The sequence below is a fragment of the Cryptotermes secundus genome, unplaced genomic scaffold, assembly GCF_002891405.2.
Source record: "Cryptotermes secundus unplaced genomic scaffold, Csec_1.0 scaffold56, whole genome shotgun sequence".
NCBI classification, from domain to species: domain Eukaryota; kingdom Metazoa; phylum Arthropoda; class Insecta; order Blattodea; family Kalotermitidae; genus Cryptotermes; species Cryptotermes secundus.
In genome coordinates, this window is record NW_019744407.1 from 1587394 (window position 1) to 1609632 (window position 22239).

Sequence of the window (22239 nt, forward strand, 5' to 3'; positions counted from 1 at the left end):
GGTAAACCTGTTAAGGTAACCGGTTCAGAGACAACTTTCCTTCGATGCATGAGGTTGCCGGCTCAGTTCACATGTAAAATAATGCTGGAATGTAGCATCGATTTTTCCCGTCTGGTGAATCAAAACACCACCACGCGTCCTATACTAAATGTCAGATTTTGATGTTTACTTTCAAAAAATACGTTCTGGTTCAGGAAGACTGAAACGAAATTCTGGAGTTTGATTCCATCACAGGCCCAATATTAAGATTATCTTTATTTCCTTCAGATTATAATCGGCGCAGCATTTTTGAGATGCACATGACCATTAGTTCTTTAAAGCACAGTGATTGCTGTAAGTGCCACCAGCTTTAACACTTAAAAACGCTGAATTTTCCCCGCAAAGTTTATTTATGTGTATTTTATGTTTCTCAGAATATATTTTCCTAAACAGCGCTAACCGGCTGATCTTTGTAATAGAGATATATTGTATTCTCTGGGAAGTAGGAGCTGACTCTTAATGTCATTTAAACGAAACTGCGGCCACAAGAGCGTAACTTCGTCAGCTTACAACCTTAATCTGGCCATTTTAATGGAGCAAGGTCTTATTCGAGAAGCTGATAATCGCTCAGATAACCGAAAATTTCCCGTTTTTATGGAACTGGAACGGTATTCGCCGTTTGACAAGATTCCGACACGCGACTCCATCCCGAGCTAGATGAATCCAGTTCATAAACGAGTATTTATACGCTGTTTACAAGATCCAGTTTAATATTATTCCCAACGGCTACAACATTTTACACTCTTTTCTTTTTAAGTGTTCACTGTCCACAAACATCTCGAAGCAGACCTGAAAGCGTGCTGAAGTTTTCACACGACAAGAATACATTTCCAGTTCACGATTAGCGGTCGGTTACAGTGCCCAAGAAATCTGAGGCATGACGCGGAATTGTGTTTGGGACTTACCACATCGCATCTCGACCAGTTCACAGACTATCCGTAGATTTTTCGTTTCTTCCTCAATCCTTCCATGTGAATTTCGGGCTTTTGATATAAAATCCACCCTCTCGCATATACTTCGCAATTTACCGTACGTAATCCTGCCATCTCATTGGATTATAACCTCTGCATCCGTTGCAGTGCTGTTCAGTAATCTGTGAATGAACCGAATTCGATTATTGAAACCTGAGTGTGGGGCAGTATGCCGTAGCCATAACACTCTAAGATAACGCCTAGAGATTAAGAACAGTATTACCAAGTTGGTTATCTTCACGATTTTACGTAATGAATTTTTAAGGGTCAGCCAGTGCGTTTATGTATGTGCAGAGCAAGATGATCTATGGGCGNGGAAAAAAAGAGGCTATTATAATTTCATCGTCTGCTCGTCGAACACGTTGGGTCTCCAGGCGGTTTTGAGTAATTGAGCAGTTGATTTACTGAATGAGTGATTGTGGGTTACATTATACCTTTATTGGAACTGTAAAGTACTGTTTGAAATATGACGAAATTAAGCCAAACGGACTGTGATAAACGTACTACGGCATTCTTGATGTACGATAACTCCTTCAGTGAGCAGTTTTAAAGGGAAGGAAACCGAAATGCTGAAGAAATATAACTTTTTCATATATATAAGTTTATATTCTAACGTACTTTATACCGTACAGACAGTTAGAAGCGAAATATTGCACAGAGGTCTTGTGTTTTCCAAGACGGTCGTGACTCATGAAGTTGTCTTCTGCAGTAAACACTTTCTTTTACGTCCTTTGTAAGTTTTGTATTTGGCAACGGTGCAGCTTCACTATGGGGGAGATTTTGAGAAGTCACCTTGCCATCGATTGTAGGAACGCTACCAACCCTGAAGACTTTCTTCCACTAAATGTTAGGACTTCAATTGTTTTGCGGCATTTGTTGTTGGGAAACCGTTACTAAATCTGTGTCCGTGAAGCCTCACATCTCTCCTGATATAGTAGAACGTGTGACTTATCTTTGTCGAGTCCAATAATATTTAATGAGATAAACAAGCGAAAGTTGTTTTGCTCTTATAGTGTGACTTATTGACGGTTACAAGTGACCGGTTAGAATATAAGATATAAGGTATTTGACTTTTATTAAATGGCCTTCACATAAAATTTGGAGAAAGTTATCAGAGTTTCTGACGATGGTACATTAATACAGTTATTGAGTTTCTGGACATTATTCATCGTCCTCTTTTTTTAAATAAAAAAAAGACGGTAGATCGTGTCCAAAAACTCAATACTTGTATTGGACGAAGTTGTTGAGTTTAAAGCTTATACAGACAGCGTGGTACATCCTCATGCAGAACGATTATTAAAAAAAACACACACACAAACTCCGTGGCCTGTAGTCCGAAAGCGAACTTTACCGATCGAGCGACCGCCGCTTGTCGACGAAGTTAGTGCCAACTTTTGCGGATAGAGGGTATCACGCGGTCAACGCAACGGATCCCCACGGCCATTAATCTCGGTTTTCTAGACCGGAGCCCCTATTTCCTTGACATGGCTCCTCACTTATCCTCACGAGGCTGAGTGGACCCCGTTCCAGACCCACTACTCAAAATCTGGTAGCGCCGGGAATCGAACACGGGACCTCTGGATCTGTAACCAGGAACTCTGACCACTAGACCATAGAGACGGTCCAGAGCGATTATTGCTGTATGATATTTATCAACATACATTTCTTATTCATCTTCAAAATATTGTAGTTCATAGAACATTATAAAATTATGTAAGAAACAAAATGCAGTAAACTTTGTATAGTAAAATGTTGGAAATAAAACATGCAATTCCAGGCTTGTATCGATTTAAGGAAGAAACCATTTCGCTGGTGGCAGACGAATCTTCACTGTTCTAACGGAAAATGACAGTAGTATCCTATTAGAATCCTAATATTAAGGTCGTGTGTTGCTTTATCATTTCTCGGTCGGTGCTACGTAACATGTGAAGATGATGCAGCTTAAGGTAAAGGCAAAGTTTTCCCTGTGTTTAATTAAGAAACGCCGCATGAAGATATGGAGGATTGGCAAGATGGAGCTATGCGATCTAAACCTCTGCACTAACGTAGATGAGGTGAGTGATCAAATTCACGGACTCCGTTGTCTTATCGCCAGAGAAAGAGCCCCGATACTCATTAGATGAGGCGGTGAGGGATCCGGAGCTGCCCTGAAGGAAATAATCTTCTTCTTGGAAACAGAGCCCTGATTCCTTGGTCATCCAGCCCATAGCCTATTCGCTGTACAGAACACGTTATCCCAGTTCCGACGGGAAGGCAAAGGAACAATTAAATCTAACAAAAGAAAACCAACACCCAGGGCTTGAGGTGGGGCGGGATGGCATCCCGGTTCTTTTCTAAATGGCTTAAAAGCATCCCGTTACTTCTTTGGCAGTAAATGCAATGTACAATACCTTTTTTGTTGTTAAAAGGGGAAAACCATTCCGGTTCTATTTTCATTCCACCTCAAGCACTGCCTACACCCATGTACCTTTTTATGCACAACACTGGGATTTTGTTTCTGTCCAGTTGAACGTACGGTGCTGTCTAATCATAGTGATGCACTGCAATAAATTTATTGACCACACAGAATAACCCCTGCATTTAGTGAGACTCCTTATCATAACAACCTGGGATTTATTAAATCAGATTTGCTTAAAAATAAAAGGCGTTTTAATTAAAATAAAAAATATTTTTATTGAACCAGCATAAAGCACTAATAAGAGTATTTTCTACCGGATTATAACGTCTTGTAGTATAGAAGTTTAACGACGTTCCTCCGAAACGACGGTTAACTTCTGCCCCATCTCTAGGGTCAACAGTAAGCTATGTTAGCAAGTAATAAGCAGAGTAAACTCTGTATTCTGCTTGCTGTTTTCATGCACGACTCACTGTTCAATCCTGAAGATGGATGGAGTACGTTCCTCCGAAACGTCAGTGAACCATGCTGTACTGGACTATACGGCGTCATATCTTAGAAGATAGTACTGTTCATTGTCGTTTACGTGAGAACCACAAATCTCACAAAGTTGTAATGTTATTGCACGATACCAGTAGCATATGCTGTTGCACTTAGCTACGGGTAGGTGAAGGGACCTTTGGAAGACTGGCACTGCTGCTCTTCATTAAGAGTGGGCGAATTACTTGTTCACGAGAATATTGTTTAGTTCGATAGTTTTAAATACTCGTATAAACGGGTTTATTGGATCGAAGTTAAATTATCTAAGCAATTGTGTATTTTGGCTTCTATTCATCTGGGGGATACTGTGATATGTAAGTTGGTAACGTTTATCTGGTTGCAGAGGGTTGCCAGCGGGTGGTTATAGCGTCAGATTTATGGCGCACTGTAAGATGCATGATTTACTGCTCACATGCAGGTTGGGCTGTGAGGGTCATCGGGTTTACAGCGATGTATTGTGTGCCAGCCAACTCTATAGATGCCACGTACAGATTTACAACTCTCCATGCCACAAGGGAAAGAATGTAGACACTGCTGGTAGTTTCTTAAAAATGAGTGACTAATAAAAATTACGTTGACGCTCCTATGGGATAATTGAAACAGACTTCAGGTACAAGTTTTGTTTTTCTCCAAGGTTTACGAACCAGCTGATCTGACTGTGCAAACTTTTGTTCTCCTTTGACTTGTCACTCCGTAGTTTGTTGTTGTATTTGTGGTGCATGGTTTCGTGCACGGAGGGCAATGGTGTAAAATTTAATACTTTCAGTATAGTGACGGGCTAAAGGCCGCGCCATAATAGCTCAAGCGGTTAGTCGCTGGTTTCCCACCGCGGCGGCCCGGGTTCGATCCCTGGTCTAGTCAAGTGAGATTTGTGGTGGACAAAGTGGCGCTGGGGCAGGCTCTCTCCGAGTACTTCGGTGTCCCCTGCCAATCTTCACTCCACTAATTGGTTCACAATCACCCTCACCAATCATCTGTGGCTGGTACAGTAGGCCAGAAGTGGCCGCAGTACAGGGACTTAGTCCCACCCCACTAGCAATAGCGACGGGCTACGGGTTGGGCGGCCGGGCCTAGATTCCTGGCAGTGGTAAGATATTTTTTCCTTCCCCAAAGCTTTCAGACTGGCTCAGCTGACCATTCACCTGTCTACTATCGAGATCAAGAATGATGGAGCCATACCTCCACTCCCAAATCTGTCTTCATGGCGTTGTACTTAAGAACGGGGACTGTACCTTTACCTTTGGTTTCGGGAGAGGCTCACTTCTGCCCAGGACGTTTCCTCACTACGACTGTCATGCGTTACAGTAGACTATGTCACCTAAATTTTGGAACAAACTCTGTGACCTGTAGTCCGCAAGCGAACTATATCGACCGAGCGACCTCCGCTTGTCGGCGAAGTTAGTGCCAACTTTAGCGGATAGAGGGTGTTGACTGGTCAGCGCAACGGATTTACACGGCCATTAATCTCGGTTTTCTAAACCGGAAAATGTTGAAACAAGAAGCTATATTAGAAGTGTCAGATGTGGAAGGTGAAACTCAGTTCATAATCAGAAATAAATTGTTACTATTCTTGTATTCTTCTTACACATATTGCAAATGTGCACGATACAAATTAATTCGTTAATCTGACATAACGGCATAAGGCACATGGAATGACCTTCGTTAAAGTACTGAGTAACAAGATAGGTTGTATACGAAAATGTGTAGGAGAGCTAGTGTCATTCAAATCAGTATTCGTTTCGTACGTTTAAATTTCCTCTATTAAAATAGTGGAGAGTATTGTGTAAGTTTTTAGACCAAAATTTCTAACAAAACTATTTGGGAAGCAATAAGAACGGTTTTCCCATGGGCCTATTTCACCTTAAGATCCAAAAGAAGCTTTCCAATCCGTGACAAGCGAAGTCCCCCCCCCCCCCGAAAAAAACTGACGCATGCTTGCATTGCATCTGACCGCACGTAAGTTGAACCCTGCAGAAATTTGTTCACACTACACGCCAAGCACGCATGGCGAACAAATTGTCGATGTAGTAGGATATGAATCCACTAAGCCTCGTGAGGATAGTTGAGGAGCTAGAAAATAGTGGCTCCTGTCCAGAAAACAGAAATTAACGGCCGTGAAGATTCGTTGCGCTGTCCACGCCACACCCTCTATCCACTAAAGTGGGCACTAACTTCGCCGACAAACGGCGGTCGCTCGGTCAGTATAGTTCGCTTGCGGACTAAAGCCACGAAGTTTGTTTTTAGTAGGATATGAAAGAAATGATCTGAAGGTTTCATATGAGTTCTGTTGTAGTCTAACAGCAAAAGAGGCTGTTCTGCATGTTATGCTAGGGTTTAGTGTACTCGTATATGTGACAGGTTCGTACTTAGCAACGACTTAGTATCAGTTGAAAATATAACTCATCGAGACTCGACAGTCACAAAGGACTTGGAAGAAATTGACTGAGGCCATTTTAAATTAGATAGTGACGTTTACCTCAGAAGTAGGTAAAATAAAAAAAACACTGGTTCGATAATCTGGTTCTGGTATGACGCTGATATGAATGAGACAAATTACCAGCGGGTTCAGTAGCAAGTTAGTAACGAAATGTTTAACGTTTTATTAAGTTGAAGAAAGCAGTCTTCTGGGATTTGGCACCGTGTATATGTGGTGTTAACCAAATCCCAGAAGACTGCTTTCTTCATAGTCATCGCCGTGAAAGCCTCAAATCTTACTTATATTAAGTTGTTTTGGCGTGTTGTAGTTGTAACATAATCGGAACGACCTCGGTTCCATTAACGAGATTGGCTGTCAGATTGAGGCCTTTATGGATTCTCCAGAGCTTCTATTCGAATACGGAAGCAGCGACCACAAATTATCGAGTTAGTAGCATAGCGCCCGTAAGTTTCGTAGGCCTACGGACAGCATGCAACGAAAATCTCATTTATTTCAAGGACGAACTAATGCAAAAAATGTTACACTTATGTTGCAAATGTGGTGGGTTCATTGTCTGTTACTACTTGTGGATTTGACTCCAGAAACATTAGTATGTGTTCTTGTACCCTGTACATGGGTTAATTTGAAGAAACCGGTCTAGTACGAGGGTGTAGCGGTACCCCTCGGGAGGTGCTCGGTTCGAATATCGGCCGGGACCCCATCTACCCTGATGACGTTTCTCGTGGTTTTCTTGAGTCCTCCAAGCGAAAAAGGGTAAAAGGTAAAGCTATACCTGTAACAGGCCGTGAAGGCCCATAGGGTTGTGAGACGTCGAGGCTCCCATATTTTCTAGACAGTCGGCTCACAGATGGCGGTGAGGTTGTCAGCCTGCCTCCCTTTACCTCCCAGGAACATTTTTGGTAATCATTTCTGTTAGAGGCTGAGTCGACCCCAGTGCCATGGTACGGCTGGAAAGATTAGGACAACTGAAAAATCAAATGACCTCATCGGGATTCGAACCCGCTACCTTCCGGCTTGTAGTATAGTGCCTCAACCAACTCCGCTACCGCATGCCCCAAAGGAAATCCAGTGACAATACCTCTGCTAGGCCGCAACACCTTCCGTCAAATTTCTTTCTAATTCATTATTTTAAGTCGTCCTGCCATTTAACGCTATAGAATCTGAGATGCTGTTAGCACCGTATAATAAATCACAAGAAATAAATAAAGAGGCTCATAATTCATGACTGAATAAATGGTTCCAATAATTTGTTTTTTTGCCCGCCTCCATCCATATCGTCCCCAGTTAATAATTAACACTGCGACTAATTATAATTTGGGCTTATGTATTTAGACAGCATCATTAAAAAGTAAACCAAGAAACAAACAAAGCTGCTTGTTCAATTCTTAATGTTATATTTTTTGCTTTAAGATACAAGTACGTCAGTTAAACAGGTGAGATGAGATTACGCAATAAGAAGTAAGACTTGAAAAGGCAGTACATTTATTTTACTAGGTAGCCAGTCGATTCGAACCGGTTAACGCGGTCTTGTCCACACGTATGTGTTTTTATACGTTTCCACGCTTCATCTTCCAAACCACTTAGCTGAGTGAGATTTGAGGTTCTTTGTGGCGGTGACTGTGAATTCTACTTTCAGCTTCTGGAATGTGACGCCAGATTACACGGCGTCAGTCCACATTTAGTGGATATTGAAGAAACTATGCATGAAACCTTGCACTGGAGAAGCTGAAATCGAATTTTATCGGATTTCTCAAGGACGTCGTGTTATAATGTAAATTGTGGACCTCATTATGATCTGTAATAATTGTTTAGAAAAATTTTGGATAGATATATATTTAATGGCCGATCACAGTGGTCGCAGGGTCTAAGGCATGAACTGTCTTCGCTCGCTTGAACGCTAGGATCGTGGGTTCGAATCCCACTAAAGGCATGGATGTTAGTGTGCGTTTATTCGGTGTTTGTGCTGTCGTGTGTGTAGGTAGCGGCGAACTCGATGACCGAGTGATTAGTATCCATAATTCGTACTCTGGAATTATAATCCTTTCTCCAGAGGTCCTGTGTTCAAATTTCTGTCGGAGCTCTTATAATGACAGGTTTGTGCTCAGATGTGGTCTGCATCTAGTAGAGTAATGCATCTATAATTCATGTAATTGTACCATACAAAGGTTCCTGAAATTGATTAGAAAGTCTGTATATAAACGTCAAGTATGGTTATGAATCAGCAATTACGTGTCTAGAAAGGAAACGTATTTAATATTATCGAACATTGTGCCTTCCTATAACCCAGAGGAATTTATAGGTCCATTGAACCAGGAACATTGTTTTAAGATTTCTTCTTAAAACTGCAAGAGGTCTGCATAAAGTATCTCGATGCCTTGTGTTTATATGTTTGACAGACGCAGAAATACACACAAAAGAAGCTAGCATAGTTGGAGAATACTGGAACGTGTCTAGAGACAGTCATTATGGTCATGATACTAAGCTCCCTGTCATGACGTCAGACTTGGTAATAACGGAAGCTCGAATGGGGAAATTTTAACTACAGCTGTGGTAGGCCACGTTAAAACACCAGAATTACTCCTGCTGATTATTTTACTCTTCCATTCCTCCGCCACCGCCACAATCATAGTCTCACCCTTCCTACATAACTCGCACAAAAAATAAATCTTTATAACCCTTGCTGTACAAGACCAGTATTTGACGACCGAAGCGCCGTCCATATCTTGTTTGCTGTGAGGAAAGCTTTCACTCTTTGTTGAGTGACAAGGTAATTTATTTGGTTAGAGGCGGTTGTCAGAATGGATGTTCCTCCAGTTTAAAGTGACAGAGTATTTTCGAGACAGACTTTTTTTTTTACTGATATGTGTATGTATGTATGTATAGATGTGAGAGGCGTTGATGTGTGTGCCTCCCTTACGTGGGTCTATGTAAACAAGGCTTCCTGTCCCTGCCACTACAAGCTGAGATCCTGGAAAGATTTTAACGGCAGGGGAAGGAAGTGCAAACACAGCACGGGTTTCAGCCCCAGGCTGTTTATTGATGCTTTGGGTTGGGTGTTATCATCACGCAGTATGGCTCCTGTTCTTGTAGGATAGTCAGTTTCTATTCTTCAGATACTCCAGACACAAAAGAATTAATTGTTTCATAGAAAACATGTATAATATAGCTTCTTTTTTTCTTTTTTTTTACCAAGTGCAGTTGTGCATTTGGGCTGATCGTAAGGTAAACAGAACCCAAGAGCAGTAACACAGCGCAGGGACAAGTGCTCGGGCTTGGCTGAGAATGAAGGAGCGTTGGTTCTTGAGAAACAATGCAGGATTGCACAAAGGAGTGGACAGTCATGTACAGCCATCCCCAAAATTCCGTTTTGCCTTCAGTCGTTCTTTCATAAGCACTGAAGATAGTTTCTGTCCCACACCTAAAATGAGTGCATATCATATTCACATTTATCTCATAATTGTTATTTGTCATTTACCTGCAGGTCCTCATGAGTAATAATTGGCGGTGTAACAGAAAAATGCTGAAATGTGTAAATTGCACCTCTATTTTATAATTTTGCATTTGCAAGGCTATGTCTAAGATTATAAATGCCATTCCGGCGAAAGCATTTTCAGCACTACTGCCGGAATTACTTCCAGTATTTATCTTGGGCTTATCTGGATGGCAGTTCATTTCATTCGAGTGACTGACTGATAGGAGGAGATGAAAATGCAAACTAATGTTTCGTCCTCTGGTGGATCAGTGGCAGCGACAAACATACATACTGTCACGCGTTCGAGTGACGATAGACGGGGTTTGGATTGATAATCGACTTTATTGGACACATGTACAACTCGTGACAACACTTCACATGTCACTGTCGCAGTGTCTTCAGTCACTTTGCTTGTCAGTCACTTTGGCTTTCAACGGCGGACGTTCCTCTGCTTCCGGGCACACGTCCTCGCAGGTTGGCGACCATCTCACGCCAACCTCATACTCTGACCGCTGGCTTCACTGTTACATCCTTCGGCTGCTAGCTCCGCAACCTAACTAACTCACAACTCAAAATTGACTTTTTAAATAACCTCGGCGCGGATCGCATAGAAAGCACCGCTTACAATTGTTCCACCATTGTTACGTGCGTACGTTACTTAGCGATGGCTCTGGTATTATTGCGTGTTTACACAGCCGTTGCTTGGCAATGGCTGCTTTTCTGGCTCATTTTTTTCTGTCAGGCCTCATATGTCACATACTCATAACAGATACATAATTCATCTATGAAGCCGTAGTTACATTACGACCATATCACCTACTTAGTTCCCAAGAAACACTCTCGGAAACGATAAAGTCTCGGGCTGAGAGATCTAAGGATTAGGGTTCGATTCCCGACAGGGCAAAGAGATTCTTGCCTTCATAATGTCCAGGGAGCCGAGACAGTGTAACCGGTATACCGACTGTCTACGGGCTGGACGGCCGAGAGGGCGGTGTTCGAGTCCCGGTAGGGAAAACAATTTTCTTTCCTCCACGTCGTCCAGGCCAGCCCTGGGGTTCACTAAACCTATCCAAACGTTACCGTGGGCTCTTTCCCCAGAGACAAAGCAGCCGGGGCGTGAATCTGACCACTCACCTCCAGCTAGTGCCTAGGTCAAGAAATTGTGGATCTATACATCCACTCCCCATACGCCCTCATGGCGTAGTGCTTAATTAGTTAAGCACAGGGACAACTTTACCTTTACTATAGCGTCCAGACTGGCTCTGGAGCCCACCAAGCCTTTTATCCGGAGATTATTGGGAAATATATCCCTAGGAGTAAGTGGCAGGGTCATGAAGGTGGCGGCTACTCACCTCTATCTAGTGACGAGGTTAAGAATGATGGAGCTATACCTTCATTCCCCCATACTTCTCCATGGCGTGGTACTTAATTATACATAAAGCACGAGTTTACTTTTTTACCATGTCGGAAAAATAGATACCATAAAATATCAAGATTTCGGAAAGCAAAGGAATTAGCATCCGGGAAGTAGACCCTGGGGCTTCTGCGAAAACGGCGGAATTGCAGTGAAAAATGGATCACTTATTCAAATATGCAAAGTACGCGAGTCCCCTATGCGGCTGAGAATAATGAACTCAGCGTCTGTGACTGGTTGTGAGATAAAGTTGATTGGCACTTTTATCTCTATATTGATGTGTTGTGTTGTAGGGCGAATAAATGTGTGTGACATTTCAGAGTAAATAGTGTCACCTCGTGTTCCGATGGGTGCGAAGCGCTGTCAGTCCATTATTAATAAGCAGTACTCCATATCGCAAGCATCACTGCACACATTGTATGGTGTGTACGTGTGTAATGTAAGACTGTAAGAATAATCACGCTGCTGCTGTCTTTTTTTCTTTTTGCCGTACGCACGTCTGAAAATTTACGTTTTTCTTTTTCTACCTCCTTAATGGATGATTGATGTTGGGTTGGGCAAATAAACACTAAGATTTTAATTCAAACTAAAGCTGACAAACCAGTGAGACCCCCTAAGCTGTTCTGGCACAGGATTTAGCTTGTTAGACAAAAACCTTTCCCCAGCAACCCGTGATTTGTTATCCCTTCCAGTTGTCCGCCAGAAATACCTTCTTTGCCTTTTAATCTTCTACCTGCTGCTGTGGCTCAGGTGGTGAGCCCAACCTTAACAAGACGGTACTCAAGACTACAAGGACAAAAAATAATATTAAAAAAAATACGATGTTATCGTGATTGATGGTAGGGTATAACGTCAAGTGTTCAGGGATTTTGACTGATTGACAAACATAAAACGTGTCATTCCGCTTAATTTCTAGGTACAATAAGACATTTTATTGTGTGAATATGGCGTGAGCTACGTGTTGGAGCCCGCAGGCAAGATCCGATTAGCTTTAAACATCCAGAAAAATTAAAAAGCCGTGAGGTAGCAGCAGCAGCTCAGATTTGCACGTCCATGAGCGAACTGCTTCCACAACACAGCCAGGTCTATGCGAATTATACGTATTGTCACGTGTGGGTTTGCGCGTGACTTATAAGACGGGTTCTGGATTGGATGATTGGATTTATTGCACTTTATACATTCACAATTCGGGACTATAGGCAATACATCGCTGTCGCTGATCTACATAATCTACAGTTCACCGTTGCACGCGCACTAGGGTTCCAAATCTTTACTAGCCGAATCCTGGCAACGGATTTATTACAAGATCACGCATGAAATCTATGTAACGCCTAATTCCCTTTCTTGCCATTATTCTGCAACTGCCAATTCCGAAGACTACTGAATTCAAATCCTCTTCTCCCAAGCTCATATCCTGGCAATCTAGCGTCCCGAAACTGGACTCTTCTCTTCCGACTCGACTACTGTTCTGCTCTATGCTGTCGAATACTTTTTTATGCCACTTTGTGCGGACCACGCAGAAAATATATCACATATTGTTAAGGAGACGTGTTGACTGGTCCGTTACCTAACAGTGGACGTCATATTGTTGCGCGCGTACGCTTGCGCGGGAATGCGTTTACCGAGTCGTTGCCTAGCAATGGGGATGTAGGTCACAATATATATAAAGCTTGACACGAATAATTGGAGCCGGTCTTGACACTGTGGAGAAGAAATCTCTTGCACCTGCTAAGCACTTTTATATTTGGTACCGCAAAATCTCGTGGGCCGGGATAGCACAGTAGGTTTTGGCTTGGAGTTCGAATGCCGGTAAGGGGAAGATTTTCTCCTCTCCACGTCGTCCAGAACGTTTCTGGGACCCACCCAGCTTCTAACCCAATGGGTGCCGGAGGTTCTTTCCTGGGGGTAACGCAGCCGGAGCGTGAAGCTGACCACTCGCCTCCGACTATTGCCGAGGTGAATACGTGGATCTGTACATTCACTCCGCCATACGTCTTCATGGCGTGGTGCTTAATTAGTTGAGCACAAGGACAACTTTCCCATACCGGAAAATCCCACCCTTCCTAAAGTGCAGTAGAACTCCAAGGTAGGTGTTTCGCTCAACAGTAGAGCTTCAAATCTCGTTTTGTATCTTTGTTTTGCCCTTACATACAGAGATGTCACCAATGTCGAGGAACGCTTCCGTATTGGAAATGTTCGGAAGGCAGCTGAATACGCTTCTGTTCATATGTAATTAATTATTTTACCCTTTCTTTGAACCTTTAACATTATGACGTGATTGTAGTTACGTGCGTAACGTGTTAAATACGTACTGTATATTGGATGTTTTGTTTTATTTCGGGGAAATAGTAATTTTTGTTTGGCTGTTCATCTGTGTTGTATAACTGACAGGGACTAATCAAGTCAGAGTATAACACGAGTGGTGAGAAAATCTGTCGTCGTTTGGAGACTTCCTATTTTCAAGATCCAGACCGACAGTGCTGATTGAATTGAAACCGTTTCACCACTACTCGATGCGGTGATAGGCTTATCTGTGATAGTACTGTCACGTGTTCATGGCTCCGTGACTAATAATAGAGGGTTCTGGATTGGATGATTGGATTTATTAAGACTGATTTGCACAATTTACAGTTCATCGTTACACACGCGCTAGGATTCTCAGCCTTCACTAGTCATATCCCGGTAACGGAATTAAAACAGTCTCACTGTGACTGAATCTTCTAATCACACGCTCACTTCTGATCCTTCTTCAACTACTAACTTCCCGTGGCTGTCTCCTACCGACAACTGACTCAATTCTCATTCTCGCACTCTCTTGTACTCCTTGTTCTCCTACAGCTACCAGCTTCGGAATTCGACCCTCTTATAACGACTTTGCACGGACCCCACGGAAAACTCATGTCACGTGTCAGAATGCATGTTCATTGGCCCGTTACCCAGCACTGGGCATGGCGCATACCACATAGAAAACACCTCTTCTGTTGTCAGAATGCGTGTTTATTGGCCGTTGCCGAACACTTTGCATTGCGCGGACCACATAGACTTCCACATAGACACTTCTTCCAATACCTCTTCAATTGTCTCGTGCCCGTAGGCTTTGCCTAGAAATTGGTCTACATGTCACATTATGGGGAAACTGATAACCAGTGAAACTTGAATACTTACAGGATCATTCTCTGGATCATGGTTACCTTAATCCCAGGATCTAATTTAGACGAGGGCCCAAGTGTCAAAACAAGTATTTTTCTTTCAAAATTCAGTTAGGTAAAGGGTTTGATGCCGGTCACGGTAGCCGAGCGGTCTAAGGCATGCACTGTCTTCGGTCGCTCGGAAGCTGGGATCATGGGTTCGAATCCCATTCAGGGCATGGATATTTGTGTGCTTTTTTCTGTGTTTGTCTACAGGTAGAGGCCTTGCGACGAGCTGATCACCCGCCCAAGGAGTCCTACCGTATGTGTAAGATCTAGAAAAACCGAAGTGAACGGAGAAGTTCATGGAGGTAGACCTAGGCCCACTGGGGCTGTAGTGCCAAGGAAAAAAAAAAGGAGTTTGATAGCAAAGGGACAAACGTTTTTATTTACTACCTAATTAATTTCCGAATATACGTAACACTACATAGTTTTTATTAAGTGATTTTATTTTCCTCCGCAAAATCTCCGCCCCATCCCTGTTGAAGTAGCGGGGTATTATTGCTAGCCACAAGACAAAATGTGTGGTCTCAGGTATAATGAACACGGCTTTTGTAGCTTCAGTTACCTAAATAATAGCGCATTATATGTATTTCTAGTATTAAACAATTGTTACCTTGTTAGTACTGTTTGTACCAACGCCAGTACCTTATGAAAGTAAACAGCATTGACAAGATGTCTTGTATGCCCAGAAACTGGTAGACACCACGTAAACCAACAAAAATAAGCAGTTGGTTTTTATGTAACTGTGTATTTAGACGGTGCCTTGCACATGCCATAGTGGTCTGCTTATTTTCGTCCCAGATATATTAGAAACACCAGAAGCTATATGCATTATACCAGTTCATGTTTGATAACAATATTTCAGTCGTGGGTTAGACATTATAATAAAACGTAAGAAGTCCTATACCTCGCGCATCTCTCTGTATTTACAGTACACATAACTTACTCGTAGAAACTGAACAATACTTACAGTTACCCAAGCAAATACATGATCAGGCAAAATGATTTAAAAGAAATGACCGGCGTAAGTTCCTACTGTTGTGGAATATGGAACGCAGAGTTACCGTCAGTAACACCAGAGGCCTTAAGATAGCGACATATATTTTTGTATAAGCGGAACGTCCACTATGATACAAGCTGGAAGATCGCGGGTTCGATTCTCGATGAGATAATGGAATTCAAATTGACGTAATCCTTCCAGCAGGGTTATGGCGCTGGGGTCGACTCAGCCTCTACCAGAAATGAGTACGAGTAATCTTCTTGGGGGTAAAACGCTGCCGGCGCCTAAGGCATACAACCTCATCGCCATCAGTGAGTCGATTGTCTAGAAAATGTGGGAGCCTCGACGTCTCACAACCCACAACGTTCTCTACCCACGCAGGGCAACACAACACAGAGAAATGTGAACATATGTGCATGGCTCGAGCGGGATTCGGACTTCTGGCCTCGGTATTCATGCGATCAGAGACGGAACGGCCTCTGTGACTGGTCCTACGAAATTATTGCTAGGTAAAAATAGAATTGTTTGTAATATTTTTTGAGCTGACTATGCCCAGCCTATCTGTTCTCCATAAAATGGAAGTGTCATTCAAAAACTGTGAATTCATAAAGCGTTTTAAATTCGCGTCCATGGTGCTGGTCAATATATGCATTATTATCGAGTTCACTGCACTGTTTGGCATCTTAAAAGGCACTCTTCTTTAAACTTTCTAATTTCTAGGCGCCCCGACCATTTTTCGGTCCTTTCTATTCGTACTCGAACATCCTGCATACGGTTCACTAGAATACTACATATCTTACCTTCTCTTGAAGTTATAGGCCTACCTAGAAAGCAAGGCACGGCCGCTACAGTCCAAATGCAGAATCCACAATAATCGTGTTAATGTAACGCCTCTGGCCTATAACCTAACAAAATGTGGGATTGTAATGTAAATTATGACTTTACGGCAGCCAGTCTGAAATAATAAAATAGTCTGTTATTGCATTTGAAATCGCAGGGTATATTGTACCATAAGAGGACGATTTAAACTGATGTAAAAGTTCAGTAAGTTACAGATACGAATCGTATATAACGTGGGATGACCGCTCAGTAGTGAAGTATGGAGATATGTGAATGCGAGCACATCTTTGCGTCTGATCCAGAAGTCGAATCTTTGATGAATATGGTTGTCAACTTTCCAGAGTCTGTCTTCTCTTTGTTCATGCCCAGTCTGTATCTTGCACGAGTAATCCATATCGTTTTACTATAGGATTCTGACGATGGTGTATAACACACTGATATATTGAGTTTTTGGACTTTATCCATCGTCCTGGTTTCTAAGATAACTAATAAAAACACGACGTTTCGGAAACTGGATCTGTTTCCGTCCTCAGGTGAAGGAAAACACCTATTCTGTTGGGTCCCTTAGAAAGAGCTAGCCTCAGTCACTGGACGAATCCAGTGAATCCAGAATAGGTGTTTTCCTTCACCTGAGGACGGAAACAGATCCAGTTTCCGAAACGTCGTGTTTTTATTAGTTATCTTAGAAACCAGGACGATGGATAAAGTCCAAAAACTCAATATATCAGCCATATCGTTTGGCTTCACACTATAGAGTGTATACATGACATATGATATTGTTTATGTCCATGATTTATTCTGACCGTCTTACAGTGCATACATTTATTCACCTTACTCTTCTCTCTTGCACTACATGTTTCAGCACTAAAGTGCCATCTTCAGGTGCTTTTTCGATGTACGTCGAACTACTGCATTGCATGCCCTGTTTCTTGTCTTTATACTAAAATAACTAAAATATATATTCGTCATATATATTGCTAAATTTTAAATATTAAAAATATTAAAACTGTTCAGGATTTGTCATCCTTATGTCATATCTCAGTACGCGAGTCACACCTATCTTCTTCTGTCGGAGTATTTAAGCAGAATATTTAGCTTAACACTGAATTCTAAATGGTGACGTTTGACTTTGCCGACCTTACAGGGCTCAGGCTTGGACAGCCGAAGTAAAGCATTGTTTTAGCCCTTTCAGTAACAGTCTGTGTTTTCTGGGTTCATCTTCAGAATCGCAGTTCTTTTCATGCTAGTCACAGTCTAAGGCGCTTACGGCCTTGGGACCCACGAACACTGAGATTGCGGGTTTGAATTTGGCCATGTACGAATTTATGTCCACATTTCTATCCTACGTATATGTTGTCATGAGCTGCTAGAGGCCTTTGGATAGGTCAGTGGTTGGTAATTGGACTTGCTTGGAAACCAGCTTCTATTTCGAAGTGATTACGAACCTGAGACCTTCGTGAGGAAAGGTCTGTTAAAATACTGTTAAGTCGCTGTCAGTTTTTCGCATAAGTATACCATAATACACAAAAATTTCATTATTAATAATTCATTCGAATGGGATATCTAGTCTGTAGCTAGTGTTCTCAAAGCTTTAATGCAATCTTTAAAATCGAGTAGGATCTAGACTTAAATAAAAATTGTAAGCGACTGGCTATGGGTTGGACGGCCGAAGCTTCGGAGATCTAGCACCGGTGCCTTTTCCCCCGGGGGGTAATGCGGCCCGGGCGTGAAGCTGACCACTCATCTCCAGCTAGTGCCGAGGTCAAGAAACTATGGATCTATACATCCACTCCCCCATACGTCTTCATGGATTAGTTCTTAATTCGTTGAGCACAGGGACAACTTTGACTCTTTCCCTTTACTACTTTGTCCCTCTAAAGGCTTATGGGAAGGCGACGCAAAGCGGACAACTTAGCGTTAAAGTCGTAATGCTACGCGTAACAAACGAATGCTAACATCTTCATTACGTGTGTTAGACTAACGTACTCCACAGTGACTATTCCCGCGACAGCTCATTGTATTTGAGGAGTGTCTAGGTACCGCAAGTTACAGTAACTGAAATGTGATGCCATCAGTCGTGGTTTCGCCTGTTTCGCTTTTCCCGGGGTATTCTTTTCGCCCGGACTTCATCTATACCGTAACGCTGAAAGTTTGTCCAAGAGTATTTTTCAGTCAATAATAAAAACAATTTGCTGAAAAGACAGGAAGAACAGTTGAGATATCAATATTATACGTCGATAGTTCAATAATTATTTTGCGACCCTCGGCCAACTACTGTGTTATAATTACCGTATTTACGCATGTATATGCCGCACATTTTTTGCCAAAAATTCAAGAGGGTGCGGCTTATATTCGAAATATTCGAAATCACACTTCATTAAAAAAAAATTATATTCATAATTATTTCGGAATAATTTCTACTCCTGAAATAATATCCCAAGAAAATTATTTTTTCNTTCTCGCTGTCTCTTCGCTTGCGGATTTTCTTATTTTTCCTTCTGCCTTGAAGATGGAGGCGATACGTTCCTCCGAAACGTCGGTTAACACATCTACACGGTGCCACATCCCAGAAGACTGGTTTCTTCATAAGTGTAGTAGCTTCCACAGACAAGCCGGTTCTTGAACCGAAGTCCTCTTTGTCAGGTTTGTATGCTGGCCAAAGTACGTGTACCAATTTCGTAGTCCGGAAATAAATGTCACGTGGACGTAATCGCAGTCTGCATACTTTACAGACGTGCCGCATTTTTATTATTATTGACTTAAGTGGATGTTCAATAGGTTACTCTATTACGTATCACAGCTTCGGCATTCCTTTCTCTTCTGTTATGGCGAATCTCATGCAGGTAGCTTTTTATGTTTCATGCGACCGTACTGATTGCTCTTCTCATATTTATCGTGCCAGTGACAAGCATAATTGCCCCGCTTGCCCAGGAAAAACGTACTTCAGGCGTGTGGAATGTTAGTGATAAAAAGGAAACATTGTTTATTTTTCCGTAGGTATGTTAAAGTGTAATTTAAACTTTATTTAATGGTTGCGCAGCTGAAATGTCTGTTGTTTTAATCATTTATATTCTCTTATAAAACTGTAACAAGAAATTTCTCTAGATCCGCATTTAAGTCTTGTTTCTTATTAAGGAAACTCGTATTTTATGCAGCAAAACTCTCATTTGTCTTCCTGCTGATGGTTTATGAAAGCGTGGTGAAATAGGAAAGAACATAACGGAAACCACAGCGCTTTCCAACCATAACACCTCAGTCTGGATACATGTAAGTGTGAAATTAGGCCGCGCAATAGCTCAAACGGTTAGTAGCTGGCTTCCCACCGCGGCGGCCCGGGTTCGATCCCGGGTATGGGTTAGGTGGGATTTGTGGTGGACAAAGTAGCGCTGGGGTAGGTTTACTTCGAGTACTTCGGTTTCCCCAGCCAATCCTCATTCCACCAAATTCACCATCATCATAATCACCCATGGCAGGCTACAATAAGCCAGTCAGTGGCCGCCGTGCCGAGTGGGCCCAGCTGGACTCCACCCCCCACTAAGCGAATTAAAAAAAAGTGTGAAATTCATACAACAGTGTTTAAAATAGGGTAATTCGGTTGTACAAATTGTGAGCAACTGTAATACACATGAGTTGTGCACACTTGCCTGGAAGAATAAGTACGCCAGCGTAATGTTCTCGAGTGGGGTTGAGTCCGGCCCTCCTGAAAACTGTGGAGAATCTTACTACAGAGGTTTGAGCCACATAAACGGTGTTGCCCGTACTTCGTGATATGCCAATTGGTCAGTCCATTTGTGAAATAAAATGATCTGATAACGTAGGTCAAGATGCGGATCATTCATATGATAATACAAAACTATTAAGACCAAGAAGAAAATGTTCCACGGACATATTTAATGATCATGTATATTTTTTACCATTAGGTCCATGTAAAATTATGTAATAATGAAGACAACGTTTTAATTACTGTTTTTAATCTTACATACATTGCTGTTCATTCTGCTCATGCGTATATGTACCATGTGGATGTCGGCAAGTCTTGCCAACGTTTCGGAGGTACATGCAACCTCCATCTTCAGGGTGGAAGTAAGTGGGGTGGGAGGTCATATTTATATGGGTTTTATATAGATATTAACATTCATTCATAGCGACCTCCGTAGTCTAGGGGTAACGTTCCCACCTCATGACTCAAGGTACGCGGCTTCAAACCCGGCGGAGGTCGTGGAATTTTTAAGGGCGGAAAAATTCAGAGAACAAGTCCTCCGGGACCTCTGAGCAATATTATTAGGCAAGTTTCCCGCCCAAGTAGTTTCCAATGCCTCTGGTAGATGGGGGAAGTATCGAGGTACCGACGGCCGACCTCATTGGCTGAACGGGGCTGATAGCACGCACCGGTACCGTTAGGGTATGGCGACAGTAGAAATCAAAGGGGGACGCACAATAGACCAATAACTGGTCTAAGTGCATGGGGAAACCCACCCCCTCTAATAATAATAACATTCATTCACACTACTTACTTCCACCCAGAAAACGGAAACGGTATGTACCTTCGAATCGTCGGCAGTGCTGTCCCCATCAACATGATGCAACGACCCAAGAGCAAAATCAACATCAACATTTTAATTGCTGACATTTAACACCATTGAAATTCTTCTACGTTAATGAAGTCACATTAACAGTGTTTCGGAGAGCAGATGTACGTTTTCCATTAATTGAAACGCACTTGCAGGCATTTAGGTTCCTGAGTTTATCGCTGTTGAACATCCGGTAGTCCCACTTTAAGTACGGACACAGTATACCCGAGAGGTGTGTAATCACACTGTGGAGGGACTGTTGCAGGTGGGTGGTGCTAACGATGTCCTGGTTTCTGGCCGCTGCTCTTCGATGGACTCATGAACGAATCCAGCAACATTCGTCGCTATTCCACCTAGCGGGCTGGGGCCTTCCTGCTGCGCAAACCATCGCAGTGCTCGTCCTACAAGACGTCGACGCCGATGAACTGACAGGTAAGGATCTCTGCCCCTGATCCTGGACAGTGGTGTCTAATGAGTTAGTTAACTGGTCTCGTGATCCTCTCAAACTCTCCTTTGTAGAACAGTGATGGGAAATATTATCTGATAAAGTGATTGCAGCGTAAGTTTGAATCTTGAGTAAAGGAATGATTGCGGATTATGTGTTAACACTTCTTATTCATTGAAGTATCTTTGTTACCAGTTTGGAGTTACATGACATTTTACTTAAGCTTGATATAAAAAAGGCATATTCACTGGCTTCGCATTTCATAGGGCATTATGGGCTTCTGGGTTCGGATACCACGTAATCTTGTAGGTGGGTACAAGCCTTACTGATTAACCTGCTGTCTCCATCTTGAGGGTTGGTACCAACCTCTGTGGTGTCATAACTCGTAACTCAGAAAACCGTAATATGAACCATTATTGCCATGAAATCCTCAAATCCTATGGCATGCTTATTAGACCCACGGGATTACATAACACAGGACTGTGTTTCTGAAACAAGCTCTTATTTATTAACATGTTAATTTGCCGATTTTTAAAGAATTTCAGGTGAGTATTTTACTTCCAGCATGCTTACTGCTGATACAGAATTTAACTCCTAAAAGAAGTATGCTAATTCAATCCTCATTTCATATTTAAAAATTATTATGGTAGTTTTTTACAGCCCCCATAACCATGCATAAAGTAGATTACAATTTTGCTTGTCTCAGAAGCTCCACCCACCCTGATTTTATCACGAACTGTATTGTATGAAATGATTTTATATTGTGAGATTAAGGAATACAGACAGCTATGCACCAGTTCAGGTGCCCCTAACTATTCTCATGAGGCCGCACCATAGCTCAAGCAGATAGTCGCTTGCTTCCTACCGCGGCGGCCCGGGTTCGATCCCGGGGTCTGGTCAAGTGGGATTTGTGGTGGACAAAGT

At 42.4% G+C, this 22239-nt stretch overlaps 1 protein-coding gene across 1 annotated transcript in view; it reads left to right on the top strand.

Moving 5' to 3' along the window:
* LOC111874658 (frizzled-4) overlaps positions 1–22239 on the top strand; it is a 73197-nt gene that overhangs the window by 26726 nt on the left and 24232 nt on the right. Inside the window, exon 2 of the mRNA XM_023870350.2 lies at positions 21136–21302. Within this exon, the coding sequence (XP_023726118.1) occupies positions 21136–21302 (167 nt within the window). The remainder of the gene's footprint in view (positions 1–21135; positions 21303–22239) is intronic.